Below are 15,678 nucleotides of genomic sequence, written 5' to 3'. Positions count from 1 at the left end.
TAAAATTTCTTAGAGAAAAAAGGTAGAATTGTCTTAAAAATAGTGACAGTGAAAGTTACAAATTATGCAAGTTTACATGGCAATAAGACACATGAAAATAATGAAAAATGATTTTCAGTGATTGGAAAAAAAATAACTGCCAGAATTCTGTGATATGGGGTGGCCTTATCGGGTGTTTTTCTTTCTCATTGGGGCTCTAAAGTCATTTCTGAAAGACAAAGAATTATTAATGTTTCTCGTGTTCATGGATCTACCATATCCCGTACTCAGAGATGTGGGGTGGTTGTAGTGCCTCCACTGCTACAAAATCGGTGTGTCCCTTTCTAGGAGTTCTGATTTTACCTTTTTTCCCCAATAATTTCCTACTTGTACCTGAGGTTTCACCCAGACAGGCTGATACAAGAGAAACAATAACATTTTTGTGAAATTTACATGGACGCTTTGTACCTCCCACTTGGGCTTACATGGGGGCTTCCCAGGTGGCACAGTGGTAAGGAATTCACCTGCCAGTGCAGGAGATGTAAAAAAATGCGAGTTCATTCCCTGGGTTAGGAAGATCCCCTGGAGAAGGGCATGGCAATCCACTCCAGTATTCTTGCCTGGGAAATCCCACAGACAGAGCCGCCTGGCAGGCTGTTGTCCATGGGGTCTCAAAGGGTCAGACATGACTGAGTGACTTAGCATGCACGCACGTGCATCCTCTTCGTACGTCCCGCTTTGGCTTACATGGGCCACTGTAGAGGAACTGGATGAGCAGTGTGCTCGTCCAAGTAATTATTTTTACACTCTAAGATCATTCAGTCCAACAAAGAATTTTAGGTGTCTGAATATAAATTGAGTGTGGGAGCCACTTGGAGGGTTTACCAAGCAGGACAGCCTAGAGTTGTCATTGGGGAAAGAATAAAGCAACATGTCCAGGAATGGTTGGGGCAGGATTCTGAATTTTAAAAACCTATAACCTAAAAGTTATAGGTTTCTATAACTCTCACTCTTTTCATCTTGATCAATAACTAGGAAGCAGTTATGAGGGTTAAATGCCTTAAGAAGATGTTTGGAACAGGAGTAGGTGAGGGATGGCATTTACAAATCTTTTGAAGTGAATTTGTAAGGATAATTTTAAGGCTCAATAATACCAGATGTCCATGGACGGTAGAGAGTGTAGAAGGTCCATCCAGTTCTTTGACTATCATTCCTTTTTTGAGTGGCTTTTATGATAAAAGGTATACCGTTGTCAGATTGCAAGTTGAAAAAGTAGAAAATATGAAACATTAGTTTCAAGGGCCTCAAGAGTATGGGATGAGATGACCAGTCAGAGTGGGAGAGCAAAACTGTAACTCAAAAAAAAGTGTCAGCAGCCATGAGGCACCACTGATAGTTCTGAGAAGGGTCAGAATGCAGACTGGAAGGTGATTAAAGGGCCACTGTAGTCAGTCTGTGAGGAGTGGGCAAGAGCTTGCTTACCACTGGAGAAACAGATCTGCTTTTGGAAGTAGTTACATATCCAACGTGCAGTTTCTGTGTCAAAAACACAGAGTTCTTTGACTGGTGTTCAGTAAATGATTGTGGACTAGTTGCCCTGTGGGATATGATGATAGGTTACAGCAGTAGTGGTAATCTCTGGTGCAGGCTTGGTGAGTCACCTCATTGGAGAACAGCCATCACTATACAGCCAACACAATGACTAAAATTAGAAAGACTGACATACCAAATATTGGTAAGTATGTAAAGCAGTTGGAAAGTGTCATATATTGTTGGTAAGAATGTATAATGGTATAACCACTTTGGAAAACTGAAAATTTCTAGTGTATTTCAACATATGTTATGCTTGGACTTAGCACACTCTGTGTTTCCACTCCTAGGTCTAGACCCTTGAGAAAGGAGTGCATAGTGCCTTTTATTAGTCATAACTAAAAACTGTAAACAACCAAATATTTGTAAGAGCAGAATAGTTAACAGTGGTGGTACATTCGCACAGTGGAATACAAAGCAATGTAATGGAAAACATTTTCCAGATACTTTAAAAAAATGTGGGGGAATCCCCAAAGCAACATGTTGAGTGAAAGAGACGATGCAAAAGAGTAACTGCTCTATGAATCCATTTACGTGATATTTAAGGACAGGCATGCAATGGCACCCCACTCCAGTACTCTTGCCTTGAAAATCCCATGGACGGAGGAGCCTGGTAGGCTGCAGTCCATGGGGTCACTAAAAGTCGGACACGACTGAGCGACTTCACTTTCACTTTTCACTTTCCTGCATTGGAGAAGGAAATGGCAACCCACTCCAGTGTTCTTGCCTGGAGAATCCCAGGGACTGGGGAGCCTGGTGAGCTGCCGTCTATGGGGTCGCACAGAGTCGGACACGACTGAAGTGACTTAGCATAGCATAGCATAGCATAACTTATTTATGGTGGTAGAAGTGGTCACAATGTTGATTATCTGAGAACTAGAGAGGACACTGTTGGAAAAGGGGCATGAGAGAATTTTTGGGAATGATAGAAATTTTCTATATCTTTGGGTGGTGGTTTCATAGATGTATTCATTGGTAAAAATTTCACTGGACTGTACATTTAAGTTTTGTGTATCTTATATACAAATCACCTTTCAGTAAAATACTTTTACCAGGAAACAATGTATTTATCTATGTTAATTGATAATATACAAAAAGTTATATTTTTATGTATAATAAAGAATGATAAGGAGAAAATATTTTAAAACTACCATTTATAACACATAGAACGATTAAAGACCAGGAATAAAAAAGAAATGTGTAAGAACTTCTAAGAAGAAAATTATTAAATAACACTGAGACATATTAATGAATATGGAAATAATTGGAAATATATTGTATTTTATGAATTGAAAGATTTAAGATTGTAAAACTGGTTAGCTCTCCTTAAATTGACTTATGGATTTAGTGTGATCCCAGTCAAAATACCAAGCCTTTTTTTTTTTTTAAAGGAAATGTAGATGATTCTTCCACCCTCTATCCCTCCCTTCCACCTTCTTTCTTTAATTTTTTTTTTCCAGTTGATGTGTATAGCTTAAGTGACATGAAAATTTTCCAGTATGTTGCTTGCATAAAATGGATTTGAATGATCAAAGTGAATACTTTCTATAGTGCTTTAAATAAAAATACACACACACACACACACACAAAGCCCTCAAAATCAGTATTAGGAATGGGAACATTTACTATAAGTAAATGCTTTCAAGATTCCTTCAACATAGTGTGTGGAAGGAAAAGAGCAAAAATGTTTTGTCATCTTTTTCGGTTTTGGGGGTTTCCTTTCTCAGTATGCTACATTTTGTTATAAGCTATTTCTGAGCTCTGAGATTTGCAGTGTTGTTTCTTATTCTCTCTCTCACTCTCTCTTTAAAGTCTAGGTAGAATCACTGGCTTTTAACTTTGGTGAGGCCAGGAAGGAACCCTTATGAGGACTTGGTTTATATATAATTTATATTCATAGTGCCAGAACTGGGCTCTCAAAAAGGACAAGAACTTGGGACTGGAGGGCTCATATTTGGGTTAGAGGTTGGGCTTTGCCAAATGACAATAATAATAATAATAACGAAGAGATAGCAACATCTGATATCTGACATTATATTTCAAACACTTGTTTAACTCCATTTTTTTTTTTAACCAAGTATGCTCTAGGGATGAAACAAATCCCTGTTTCTACGCTCTGATGCTGATAGGAGAGACTGGTTGGTTCAGAATTTTGTGCAGTGTAATAAATGTGTTTAAAAGGTCCTTTAAAAGCCAGGGGGCAGACATAGGAGGAAACCTACTGGAGCATGTTGTAAGTCCCTAGTGATTGCAAAACTGAATATGTTGTAAGTTCTAAATCAGGGAGATCACAAAGTCATGGCATTCTTTCATCGACCATTTGTAGCTACCATAATTCTACCATATTACCGCGTGGTTAAGGAATATTAGAGGGCTTCCCAGGTAGCACTAGTGGTAAAGAACCCACCTGCTAATGTTGGAGACACAAGAGACATGAATTCGATCCCTGGGTCTGGAAGACCCCCTGGAGGTGGTGGTGCCTGTTGTTCAGTCTCACAGTCATGTCTGACTGTTTGCGACCCAGTGGACTGCAGCACGCCAGGCTTCCCTGTCCTTCACCATCTCCCAGAGTCTGCTCAAACTCATGTTCATTGAATTGATGATGCCATCCAACCATCTCATCCTTTGCCTTCCCTTTCTCCTCTTACCTTCAGTCTTTCCCAGCATCAGGGTCTTCTCCACTGAGTTGGCTTTTCGTATCAGGTGGCCGAAGTATTGGAGTTTCAGCTTCAGCATCAGTTCTTCCAGTGAATATTCAGAATTGATTTCCTTTAGTATTGACTGATTTGATCTCCTTGCTATCCAAGGGACTTTCAATAGTCTACTCCCCTTGAAGAGGAAATGGCAACCCACTGCAGTGTTCTTGCCTGGAGAATCTCATGGACAGAGGAGCCTGGTGGGCTACAGTCCATAGGGTTGCAAAGAGTTGGATGTGACTGAACAACTTAACACACACATATGGAGAATTATAAGTCTATGTCTTTAAAACATTTTTATTATAATGTATGATGATCTCTACCATATGACTGAATTCAGTTATATGTATAATTATATACATTTAATTATGTATACACATGCACATAAGGGCTTCCCTTATGGCTCAGCTGGTAGAGAATCCGCCTGCAATGCTGGAGACCTGGGTTTGATCCCTGGATGGGGAAGATCCCATAGAGAAGGGAAAGGCTACCCAATCTAGTATTCTGGCCTGGAGAATTCCATGGCCTGTGTAGTACCTGGGGTCACAGAGAGTCGGACATGACTGAGTGACTTTCACTTTCACACATGCACGTATACTTAAAATTTTTTTTACATCTTAGGTCACTTTGAGAAGCAGGGAACATATATATCTTGAGCTCTATTCAGTTATTACAGTTTGTATCCAACTTTTCCTTTGTAGAAAAAAAGATCCATGGGAATGCTGGGGAGATGGTATCTTCAGTTTATATTCTTGACTTTCCCTCCTAGCTTGTAACAAAGAGTTCAGGTAAGCTGCTTGGTCCTAGAAAATACATTTGAGGCTATACATTTCCCACCATGAAAAACAAGAGATGTATTTTCTTGGTGGAAGGGGACTGAAGAGAAGGGTGACTGAATTAACTATATTGAAACATTTAAAAATAATACCTTCTGGTTTTTAGTAATCTTAACTAGATCTGAAATTAGAAGAATATTGTTATCTCAGAGCAGTCTGAATTGGAGATTTGGAATGGGTTGTTGACAGGTATGGGGAGCAGGAGACCTAGTTTTACTCAGTGTTGTCTTGAGGCCGAGTCTCATTTTGTTACTAAATTCATGTGACTTATGTATAGATTTTAATTTTTCTAGATTGGGTGTATTTTGTAGAAATCAACTCTTCTGAAGTTTTCCATAACTAATGTCTACGTGACCTGTTGCCTGGTCATTATGATATAAGTGATCTGATGTGTTGGCATTAAAAAGGGTTATTTCTATTTTATTTTATTATAACTAGAGTTTTAAGTTAGTATTTTATTATAACTAGTTTAAAAACATATATTAAACATATATGTTTAAAAAACATATTATTATAAATAGTTTAAAAACATATAGTGGTAGAGGATCATGCACCTAGGAGATTTATGAATGAGTGTAGTTCTCCTTGACTTTTGACTAGTTTATGCTTTTGGAATATACTATAGAATCCTTTTTTTTTTTTAATGGTTATTATACCTGCCCACCAGTGCTAGTCAGTTGCTGAATGCCTCTTCTGTCTTTTATATTAGGTTGGTGCAAAAGTAATTGTGGTTTTGCATTGTTGAACTTTGCCATTTGATATTGGAATACATTCTTAAATGTAGTTACATGTCATTAAAATGCACATTTTTTTTTTTTGCTAATGACTTATTACTTGCTGTTTATATATATTTTAGATGTGGAAGTGATGTTAGAAAAAAAAATTCGAGCAGTTTTCTTGTTTGAGTTCGAAATGGGTAGTAAAGCAGCAAGGACAACTTACAATATCAGCAATGCATATAGCCCAGGAACTGCTAAAGAAATGTACAGTTCAGTGGTGGTTCAAGAAGTTTTGCAAAACTTTGAGACAAGAGCCTTAAAGATGAGGAGCTCAGTTGCTGGCCATCAGAAGTTGACAGTGACCAACTGAGAGCCATCATCAGAGCTGATCCTCTTAAAACTACACGAGAAGTTGCCCAAGAACTCAGTGTTGACAATTCTGTGGTTATGTGGCATTTGAAGCAAATTGGAAAGGTGAAACAGTTTGATAAGTTGGCGCCTCATGAACTGACCACAAATCAAAAAATTGCCGTTTTGAAGTGTTGTCTTCTCTTATTCTGTGCAACAACAATGAACCATTTATTGATTGGACTCTGACATGTGTTGAAAAGTGGGTTTTACATAACAGGCTGCCATGACCGGCTAGGTGGTTGGACTGAGAAGAAGCTCCAGATCACTTCGCACAGCCAAACTTGTACCAAGAGTCATGGTCACTGTTTGGTGATCTGCTGCCCTCTAATCCACTACAGCTTTCTGAATCCAGGAAAACCATTATATCTGAGAAGTATACTCAGCAAATTGATGCGATGCACTGAAAACTGTAACAGCTGTAGCTGGCATTGGTCAACAGGAAAGACCCAATTCTTCTCCACAGCAATGCCTGACCACACGTCACATAACTTTGGAAGTTGAACAAACTGGGCCATGAAGTTTTGCCCCATCTGCCATATTCGCCTGACCTCTCGCCAACCAACTACCACTTCTTCAAGCATCTCGACATCTTTTTGCAGGGGAAACACTTCTACAACCAGCAGGAGGGAGTTTGTTGAATCCTGAAGCACAGATTTTTTTTTTTTTTTTTCGAAGCACAGATTTTTATGCTATAGGAATAAACAAACATTTCTCATTGGCAAAAATGTGTTAATTGTAATGGTTCCTATTTTGATTTAACATAGGTGTGTTTGAACCTAGTTATAATGATTTAAAATTCAGGGTCTGAAACCACATTTACTTTTGCACCAACTAATAAATGACCACTGGCACTAATTCTTTCCTGTTTGTAGTATGTTTGCTACCTTTCCCAGAACCCATTGCTTGTTTTAGTTTGTTCATTTCTGATTACCAGTGTGGAAATAAGATTCATTAATTTATACTTCTAGATATACATATGTAACAAAAGGAACAGACTTTTCAAATGAAAATTGTTCCCACTTATGTAAGTCAAAAAATGATTAAATATACCTTTTTTATATAAAATAGACTTTGATGTTGTATTTACCTTTTGTATACTATGTGTTAACTTCTCTTTCGAGGTGGTCACCTTGTACAAATGTAATTTGTACAGTTGATTTTTCTTGTGTCATGCTAAATTGTGCAACGAACAGTAGAAAGTCTCAAGTTGGCTCTTTGACTTACTTCCCTTTTATGTTCTTGAGAACTCATTTTTGATTGGAGTGGGATGTCCCAGATAAACCTGATATTCTTAAGTCCCTAATCATCAACTAAATACCTTCCAAGGAGTTCTAGCACTGTTTATTGTTAAATAAGAGAAAAAACCTCTAGGGGCTGAGGTTCCTTGTGAGAGTTGATAGTTGGGCAAAGATTACTGCTGCTAATGTTAGATCACTCTTAAAAGTATAAACTGTTTATTTTTAAATATGTGAGTTTACTTTGACCTTTACATTTTAATGTATCGTGTTTTCTGCTCTCCCCACCCCCACCCCTGCCGTATGTGATTTAATTGATTCCCAAAGAAAAACTCTATCCTATATTCATATAAGTTATTTTAAGTAATACTGATTTGGAATCTAATGCACTGTATCTAAGGTCATATTACAAAGTCAGAGATGAAAAATATTCTGCTTCTCATCCATAATTAAGGAAGATAGCTGTATTAGTTTGACATTGATCTAATAGAGCAAAATCTTTAGGATAAAAATAGTATAGCATGAATGGGATTTTTTTTAAGAAGCCAAAAAGTTGAAAAATCTCTTACTAAGATTTTTGGAGTGAACATAAAATGAGTTATTCATGATAATTTGGAATAGTAAGTAACACATGTCTTGAGTAGACAAAATGCATGATTAGTTTATATGTAGGGATTAGGGTTTTTCAGCATTTTCTTGCTTAAGAGAAAATGCTCTTAAGCATTCGGTTCAGTTCAGTTCAGTCGCTCAGTTGTGTCTGACTCTTTGTGACCCCATGAGTCGAAGCACGCCAGGCCTCCCTGTCCATCACCAACTCCCGGAGTTCACTCAGACTCACGTCCATCGAGTCAGTGATGCCATCCAGCCATCTCATCCTCTGTCGTCCCCTTCTCCTCCTGCCCCTAATCCTTGCCAGCATCAAAGTCTTTTCCAATGAGTCAACTCTTCTCATGAGGTGGCCAAAGTACTGGAGTTTCAGCTTTAGCATCATTCCTTCCAAAGAAATCCCAGGGCTGATCTCCTTCACAATGGACTGGTTGGATCTCCTTGCAGTCCAAGGGACTCTCAAGAGTGTTCTCCAACACCACAATTCAAAAGCATCAATTCTTTAGCGCTCAGCTTTCTTCACAGTCCAACTATCACATCCATACATGACCACAGGAAAAACCATAGCCTTGATTAGATGGACCTTTGTTGGCATAGTAATGTCTCTGCTTTTGCATATGCTATCTAGGTTGGTCATACTTTCCTTCCAAGGAGTAAAGCGTCTTTTAATTTCATGGCTACAGTCACCATCTGCAGTGATTTTGGAGCCCAAAAAAATAAAGTCAGCCACTGTTTCCACTGTTTCCCCATCTATTTGCCATGAAGTGATAGGACCAGATGCCATGATCTTCATTTTCTGAATGTTGAGCTTTAAGCCAACTTTTTCACTCTCCACTTTGACTTTCATCAAGAGGCTTTTTAGTTCCTGTTCAGTTTCTGCCATAAGGGTGGTGTCATCTGCGTATCTGAGGTTATTGATATTTCTCCCGGCAATCTTGATTCCAGCTTAAGCATTAATGCACCATTAAGCAGTACTGTTAGCCGTGTTTAGATATGTTTTAGATATTCTGTGGATGTACTTATTTTGAAGAGGTTTATCTTTTATTATTCTGATATGTAGGAGTTTACTGCAGTAGATTTTTCTCTAGGCAAACTATTGGGGAATGAAGTGAACACATAAATATTCTCTCCCTTTATTTTTCAGTAGCTTTTGTAGAGTATGGCTATGTAGAACTGAAACGAACCCTAGAATTTACCTAAACTTTTTTTTAAATAGAAAAGGAAATTAATGATCAGAGGGATGAATGTGCAGTGTTTTTCAATTTTTAATTTTCTTGGTGTTTCAAAGAAATTCTAATGAAAACTAATCATTATGTATATTGTAAATATGTACTTCAATGCAATGATTTTTTCAGAAAACTTATCTAGGTGCTATATTCCTGATACTAAGCTTCTAGTTTGTTGAAATATAACTTAATATATCTATTTCCTATTATGTAATGCTATCTTTTTGTGATTAAAATCTGTTTTCTGAGGAAAAACTGCTGCCTGTGTTTTGATCTATTAGCATTGCTACTACTATGTTCTTGAAAACTAGAACTATGCTATGTTCTAGAAAACTAGCCTCCACTTGAGTAAATTTAGTGTTAAGTATTCCTTTTCCAAATGCATTGTCTAGACCTTAATTTATAAAAATCCTTAGTTTATAGTATGCTGTTTTCTACTGTACACTGCTAAATTAATGCTGTATTTTTTCACCATTATTTTCTACCCATCGTTTAAGAGTTCTTGAGGCCAGCATAGCAGAAAATAAAGCATGTTTGAAGAGGACACCTACTGAAGTTTGGAGAGATTCTCGAAACCCTTACGATAGAAAAAGGCAGGACAAAGCTCCTGTTGGACTAAAGAATGTTGGCAATACTTGCTGGTTTAGTGCTGTTATTCAGGTAAGAATCTTTATGCAGATCTTATGTGGTGGGCCTGGCAGCAGTGAAAAGTGAGTTGGAGTTGTGTTTCTTTTTAGTTGTTATATATCTACATACACACAGACACACACATAGACACACACACTGCAAACAAGGTTTTAATATGCCTTTCTACTAACTTAGTTTGGCGATTGCAGTATTCCCCACTCCACTTTGTTCTTCATTCCCAGTATGGACTTTTCACAATAAAACACTGTCAATGCCTTATTCAGAATTAATTTCTCCTCCTTATCTGTTGTTGGGAATTATTGTCAGAGTGAAAAGAAAATATTTTTATATATAAATCCCTGCAAATTTAGGAAAGGATATAACCAAGATGGGTCTTCCCTGGCGGCTCAGATGGTAAAAACAAAATGCAATGCAATGCAAGAGACCTAGGTTTGATCCCTGGGTTGGGAAGATCCCCTGGAGAAGGGAATGGCTACCCACTCGAGTATTTTTGACTGGAAAATTCCTTGAATAGAGGAGCCTGGTGGGCTACAGTCCATGGTGTCACAAAGAGTCGGACGTGACTGAGTGACTCACACTTCACTTCATAACCAAGATATGAAACCAAGACTGTTTTTGTGTGTGTGTGTGAGAGTCAGATCAGATTTATTTATATATAATAGAAAATATCATTCAATAATTATAGTCGTTTAAGTACTTTTTTTTAATAAAAGAGGACATTTTATTTTAGGAGGAAATAGATTGAGAAATAATTCTCAATACATATGTGAGAATGAAAGAATAAAAATAAATTAAGAATAACATTTTCTAACTTGGAATTATTTATTGAGCTTCTTATTCTAAAATGAAAAATATTTGTATGCATAGATAACCATCTTCTCAGTTTGGACTAGTTTTTTTTTTTTTTTTTTAACTCTTACATGATATGACTATTGTCATAATTCTTTAGTATTCTCAGACATTGGTAATGTTATCTTTCAAATTGTGAAACCTTAAACTAAACAATCTCCTTAAGTAAAATAATCTATGAATAATAACATGCTCTTAGTTTTAATTGCTCTTTAGGAAAATTAATATTTGTGCTTAATTTCCTAATATAGCTGAACTGTAGCTCATTTAGTGTTTCTAATGAGTCTTTTAAAATCAGTAGGTGTTTTCTAATTTACATTCTTTTACATTTAAAATACCTCTTCATTTTGTCTGTTTCCAACCTGAATACAGTATTAACTTTCATATGATATTAAAGCAACTAACAGGTTATTAAAATTTTCTATTCTAAAGGTTATTAATTGTGTTCTCTAGGTGATTAATTTTTTTTTTTTTTTTTTTTTACTTCAGTGTTATAATTTCCAGCTCTTTTCTGTCTTTGCTTCTGGCAAACTGTATTATATAATTTGATCTTCTTTGGTTTTCTGGTTTCATGCCTCACTTTTTATTCAACTATGGTACACACCAGTTAATAACACGATATGTTATATGTTTTCCAGGCTATGAAAATATTAAGGAATACTTGGAATTAACATGAATTTGTAATAATACTTTTGTTTTTGGTCTTGAGAATGCATTAATTATCCACTTACATGCTAGCAATATCTCAAATTTTATTTGCTATCTTAATACTTGCACCACTAGTAAATTCCTTTGCATTTCATTGTTTAAATTTCATAATATAGTTTTCACTTTAAAATGTGAAACACAATTTTAAGGCTGTGCTCTGAGCGCCTATGAGTATGTTTTGCTGCCTGTATTTGGATGCTACCTTTACACTATTATGGCCAGTAAACGAGGCTCATTGATTAGCAGCTTCTCTTAGAAAACTATAAGAAGTAAGAAAGCGCTCATAGAGAATCAGTATTTGTTAGTTAGAATAGGTGCTTTAAACATCTAGAAGAAATAAAAGATAACCTTGAAAATTTTGGCTTCTAATGAAGTAATAGTATACTGTTTTTGGGGGATGTAGAAAAACAGTAAGCTTCAGTTTAGGAAATTGTGGATGGGAAAAAAAAATTGTCTAGTGCTAAATGACATTGTTTTGTTTTTGAATGTAACTTTAAAATCTCTTAAACCATTTTAAGTAGCTTTTAATTTTCACTTCTAGTAATTGAAATATTTTATTTTTTCATTCCTTGACATTTACTTAATTCAACAGACATCTAAAATATGTTTATCATAACTGGAACTTTTCACTTATGAAAGGAACTTTGGGTAGGAAATCTGTATTAGTGTTGGGAAGTTTAAAAATTTTTTTTCAAAGCAAGTTGGAACTTGCTCAAATTATGATATAAATGCACTTTAAAGTTTCAGTTACAAAAATTTTCTCAGGGATGGAATTTACTTAGTTGGCAAGACTAGTGTGAAACAACTGGGAATTCTCTTCTTTAAAAGTATTTCTACCGATTATAGTTTACAGGAATTATAAACCTCTAACTTCAGAGTAGGTAATGGGGGGTAAGCTACAGAAGGTACAGCTTTGTTGTACTTGTTCCTTTAAGTACTGAGACCTAAGTATTTTGAAAGAAAAGAGGAACAGGATATCAGGAAGGGATTGTGAGCAAAAAGAAATTGTGCAGAGAGTGGCTTACATAATCTTTTGGATGCTAACAATATCAGCCTGTCTTTAGATTGGGTATCAACCACTTAACTACTCAGGATTATTTTTATCCTGTTCAAAAGCAACTTTTATGTAGATGGTACTGATTGGGGCTGCTTTTTCTACTCTATTCCTCTCTCTAGTTTGGGGTGTTAAGTTCAAGTAATTCATGAGTTCTCATGACCCTTAGCACCATTCCCATCTGGAATCCTCTGAGATGCTCAGAAGTAAGGTGCTTCTGCTTCTTGGTTTGCCTCGTACAGTCCCAGTTTATTCCTATTGTAGATGTGTCAGCACTTATTGATTCATTGTAGAGCCCTTTTTCATCCTCAGAAGAGTTGTGGATTGGATGATAAGGTTTATGAACCCGAGTCAGTTAAGTTCAGTTATATCCAAAGTCTAGATTTTCCTACATTCCACAGAAGGAGAGAGTAGTTGTCTGGTGCCTCTCTGTCTGGGAAGGCCATTGGGATTTAATTGCTCTGTATACAAACTTTCATCTTTTAATCAGGCCACTCTGTTTTTCTCACACTTTGAAACTTATCTGTTACTATTTCATTTTTAAATATTAATAATCCACCAAGGAGAATTTATGTTGGTTTCCCTTAGTATCTTTCATCATAGAGAGTTTATATCTCCTGCTCTCTTGTCATCGCTTTTTTTATTTTCCATAAATTATGTATTTAAACTCTACCCTGGCAGCTCAGAGGTTAAAGCGTCTGCCTGCAATGTGGGAAACCCAGGTTTGTTCCCTGGGTCTGGAAGATCCCCTGGAGAAGGAAATGACAACCCACTCCAGTATTCTTGCCTGGAGAACCCCAGGACGGAGGAGCCTAGTAGGCTACAGTCCACGGGGTTGCAAAGAGTCAGATACTACTGAGCGACTTCACTTTCTTTCTGCTTTCTTGTCATCACTTTTTTTGTTTTCCATAAATTATGTATTTAAACTCTCACCTTCCATGAGTTTAGCCACATTCTTAACAGATTTCAGAATTCAGATATTGGCTTTGAGCTCAATAAAAGGATACTTGTTTTCAATCTGTATGAGTCACAAATGTAATTTAGACAGTAGTGGCGATTAGACTTTACCACCCCTTTTGAAGAAATACGTTGACCAATACTACTATGCCCAATATAGAGTATAGATTGGGACTTAAAATGAGTTCCTGTAATTTGTTGTGATAATCCATGGTCATAAATTCTGCTTTGGGTAATAGCATATTAAGTTCTTTTCAGCCATCCACTTGGTCATATATTGTTGGAGTCCTAAAAACAAAGATGAAACCAGCATTTTGAAGGTGTTGCAAGCCCTAAAGCATTGTGGAATTTTGAGGCCACACTTTGAGAGAACAGAATTTTCAGAGAGTAAGCTTCACATTTTGGGCTGTTTTATCTTTGAGAAAACATCTACTTCTGCTTTATTGACTTTGCCAAAGCCTGTGACTGTGGAAAATTCTTAGAAATGGGATACCAGACCACCTGACCTGCCTCCTGAGAAATCTGTATGCAGGTCAAGAAGCAACAATTAGAACTGGACTTGGAACAATAGACTGGTTCCAAATCGGAAAAGGGGTACATCAAGGCTATATATTGTCACCTTGCTTATGTAACTTATATGCAGACTACATCATTGAGAATTGCTGGACTGGATGAAGCAAAAGCTAGAATCAAGATTGCTGGGAGAAATATCAATAACCTCAGATATGCAGATGATACCATACTTATGGCAGAAAGCAAAGAAGAACTAAAGAGCCTCTTGATGAAAGTGAAAGAGGAGAGTGAAAAAGTTGGCTTAAAGCTCAACATTCAGAAAATGAAGATCATGGCATCTGGTGCCATCACTTCATGGCAAATAGATGGGAAAACAATGGAAACAGAGGCTTTATTTTGGGGGGCTTCAAAATAACTGCAGATGGTGATTGCAGCCATGAAATTAAAAGACACCTACTCCTTGGAAGAAAAACTATGACCAACATAGACAGCACATTAAAAAGCAGAGACATTACTTTGCCAACAAAGGCCCTTCTAGTCCAAGCTATGGGTTTTCCAGTAGTCATGTGTGGATGTGAGAGTTGGATTATAGAGAAAGCTGAGCGCCAAAGAATTGATGCTTTTGAACTATGGTGTTAGAGAAGACTCTTGAGAGTCCCTTGGACTGCAAGGAGATCTAACCAGTCCATCCTAAAGGAAATCAGTCCTGAATACGTTGGAAGGACTGATGCTAAAGCTGAAACTAGTACCTTGACCACCTGATGTGAAGAAATGACTCATTGGAAAAAGACCCTGATGCTGGAAAAGATGGAAGGTGGGGGGAGAAAGGGACAACAGAGGATAAGATGGTTAGATGGCAAAACCAACTCGATGAACATGAGTTTGAGTAAACTCCGGGAGTTGGTGATGGATAGGGAAGCCTGGCGAGCTGCAGTCCATGGGGTCTGAAAGAATCTGACATGACTGAGCGACTGAACTGAACTGAACTGATATTTGAGGCAATTTCAGAAGTTGCTGCTGATTGGCTGGAAGCTAAGCGGAATTTCACACTAGCTTGAAAGCCTTGGAAACGTCTGAAATTTTCAGTTGAATTCTAAAGGGCTAGACTCTAGGATTAACTGAGAATTGAGAAGAGGCCAGGCTTTATAACTTGTGAATCCCAGCTTAAGATCATCTCATAATTGATTGGATCAAGGTAATAATAGGATTGCAAATATTTTAGTCTTGCTGCCTGCCAGAAGGAAATGTAAATTTTAGTGAAAGATAATACCATCTTGAACTTTGAACTTTCTCCAGTTTTTTACACACAGTGTCTAACACTCAATCATTCATAATTGGTCATATCAGAAAATAAGGCATGTCCCCAAATTAGGAGAAAATAATAATTAGAAATATAACTATGTAGGGAAAAGTTAAAATTGAATAGTTTGTTATATAACTACTAATATGCTTAAGGAATTAGAAGCATAATTTAGAATTTTTGATAAAAAACTAAAAACTATAAAAAAAATTTAGAGCTGAAAAATATCATAAGTTAGGGTATCAGGGGATGAATTTTGCAGCATATTAGACACAACTGAAGGATACACAGCATGACCAGAGAATTAGTCAACTGGACAGTTTGTCTGAGGAACATTTTCACACTAAAGCC

General features: G+C 36.9%; 1 protein-coding gene across 7 annotated transcripts in view; it reads left to right on the top strand.

Annotated features, from left to right (window-relative positions):
- Nucleotides 1-15,678, top strand: part of USP25 (ubiquitin specific peptidase 25) — a 160,381-nt gene that overhangs the window by 52,480 nt on the left and 92,223 nt on the right. For all 7 annotated transcript variants that reach the window (XM_070786349.1, XM_019962511.2, XM_019962685.2 and 4 more), the window contains one exon: nt 9,796-9,958. In XM_070786349.1, the coding sequence (XP_070642450.1) occupies nt 9,796-9,958 (163 nt within the window). The remainder of the gene's footprint in view (nt 1-9,795; nt 9,959-15,678) is intronic.

Source organism: Bos indicus, chromosome 1 (assembly GCF_029378745.1).
Source record: "Bos indicus isolate NIAB-ARS_2022 breed Sahiwal x Tharparkar chromosome 1, NIAB-ARS_B.indTharparkar_mat_pri_1.0, whole genome shotgun sequence".
Taxonomy (NCBI): Eukaryota; Metazoa; Chordata; class Mammalia; order Artiodactyla; family Bovidae; genus Bos; species Bos indicus.
Note: the sequence above shows the minus strand (reverse complement) of the source record. Positions and strands in the feature narration are given on the sequence as shown.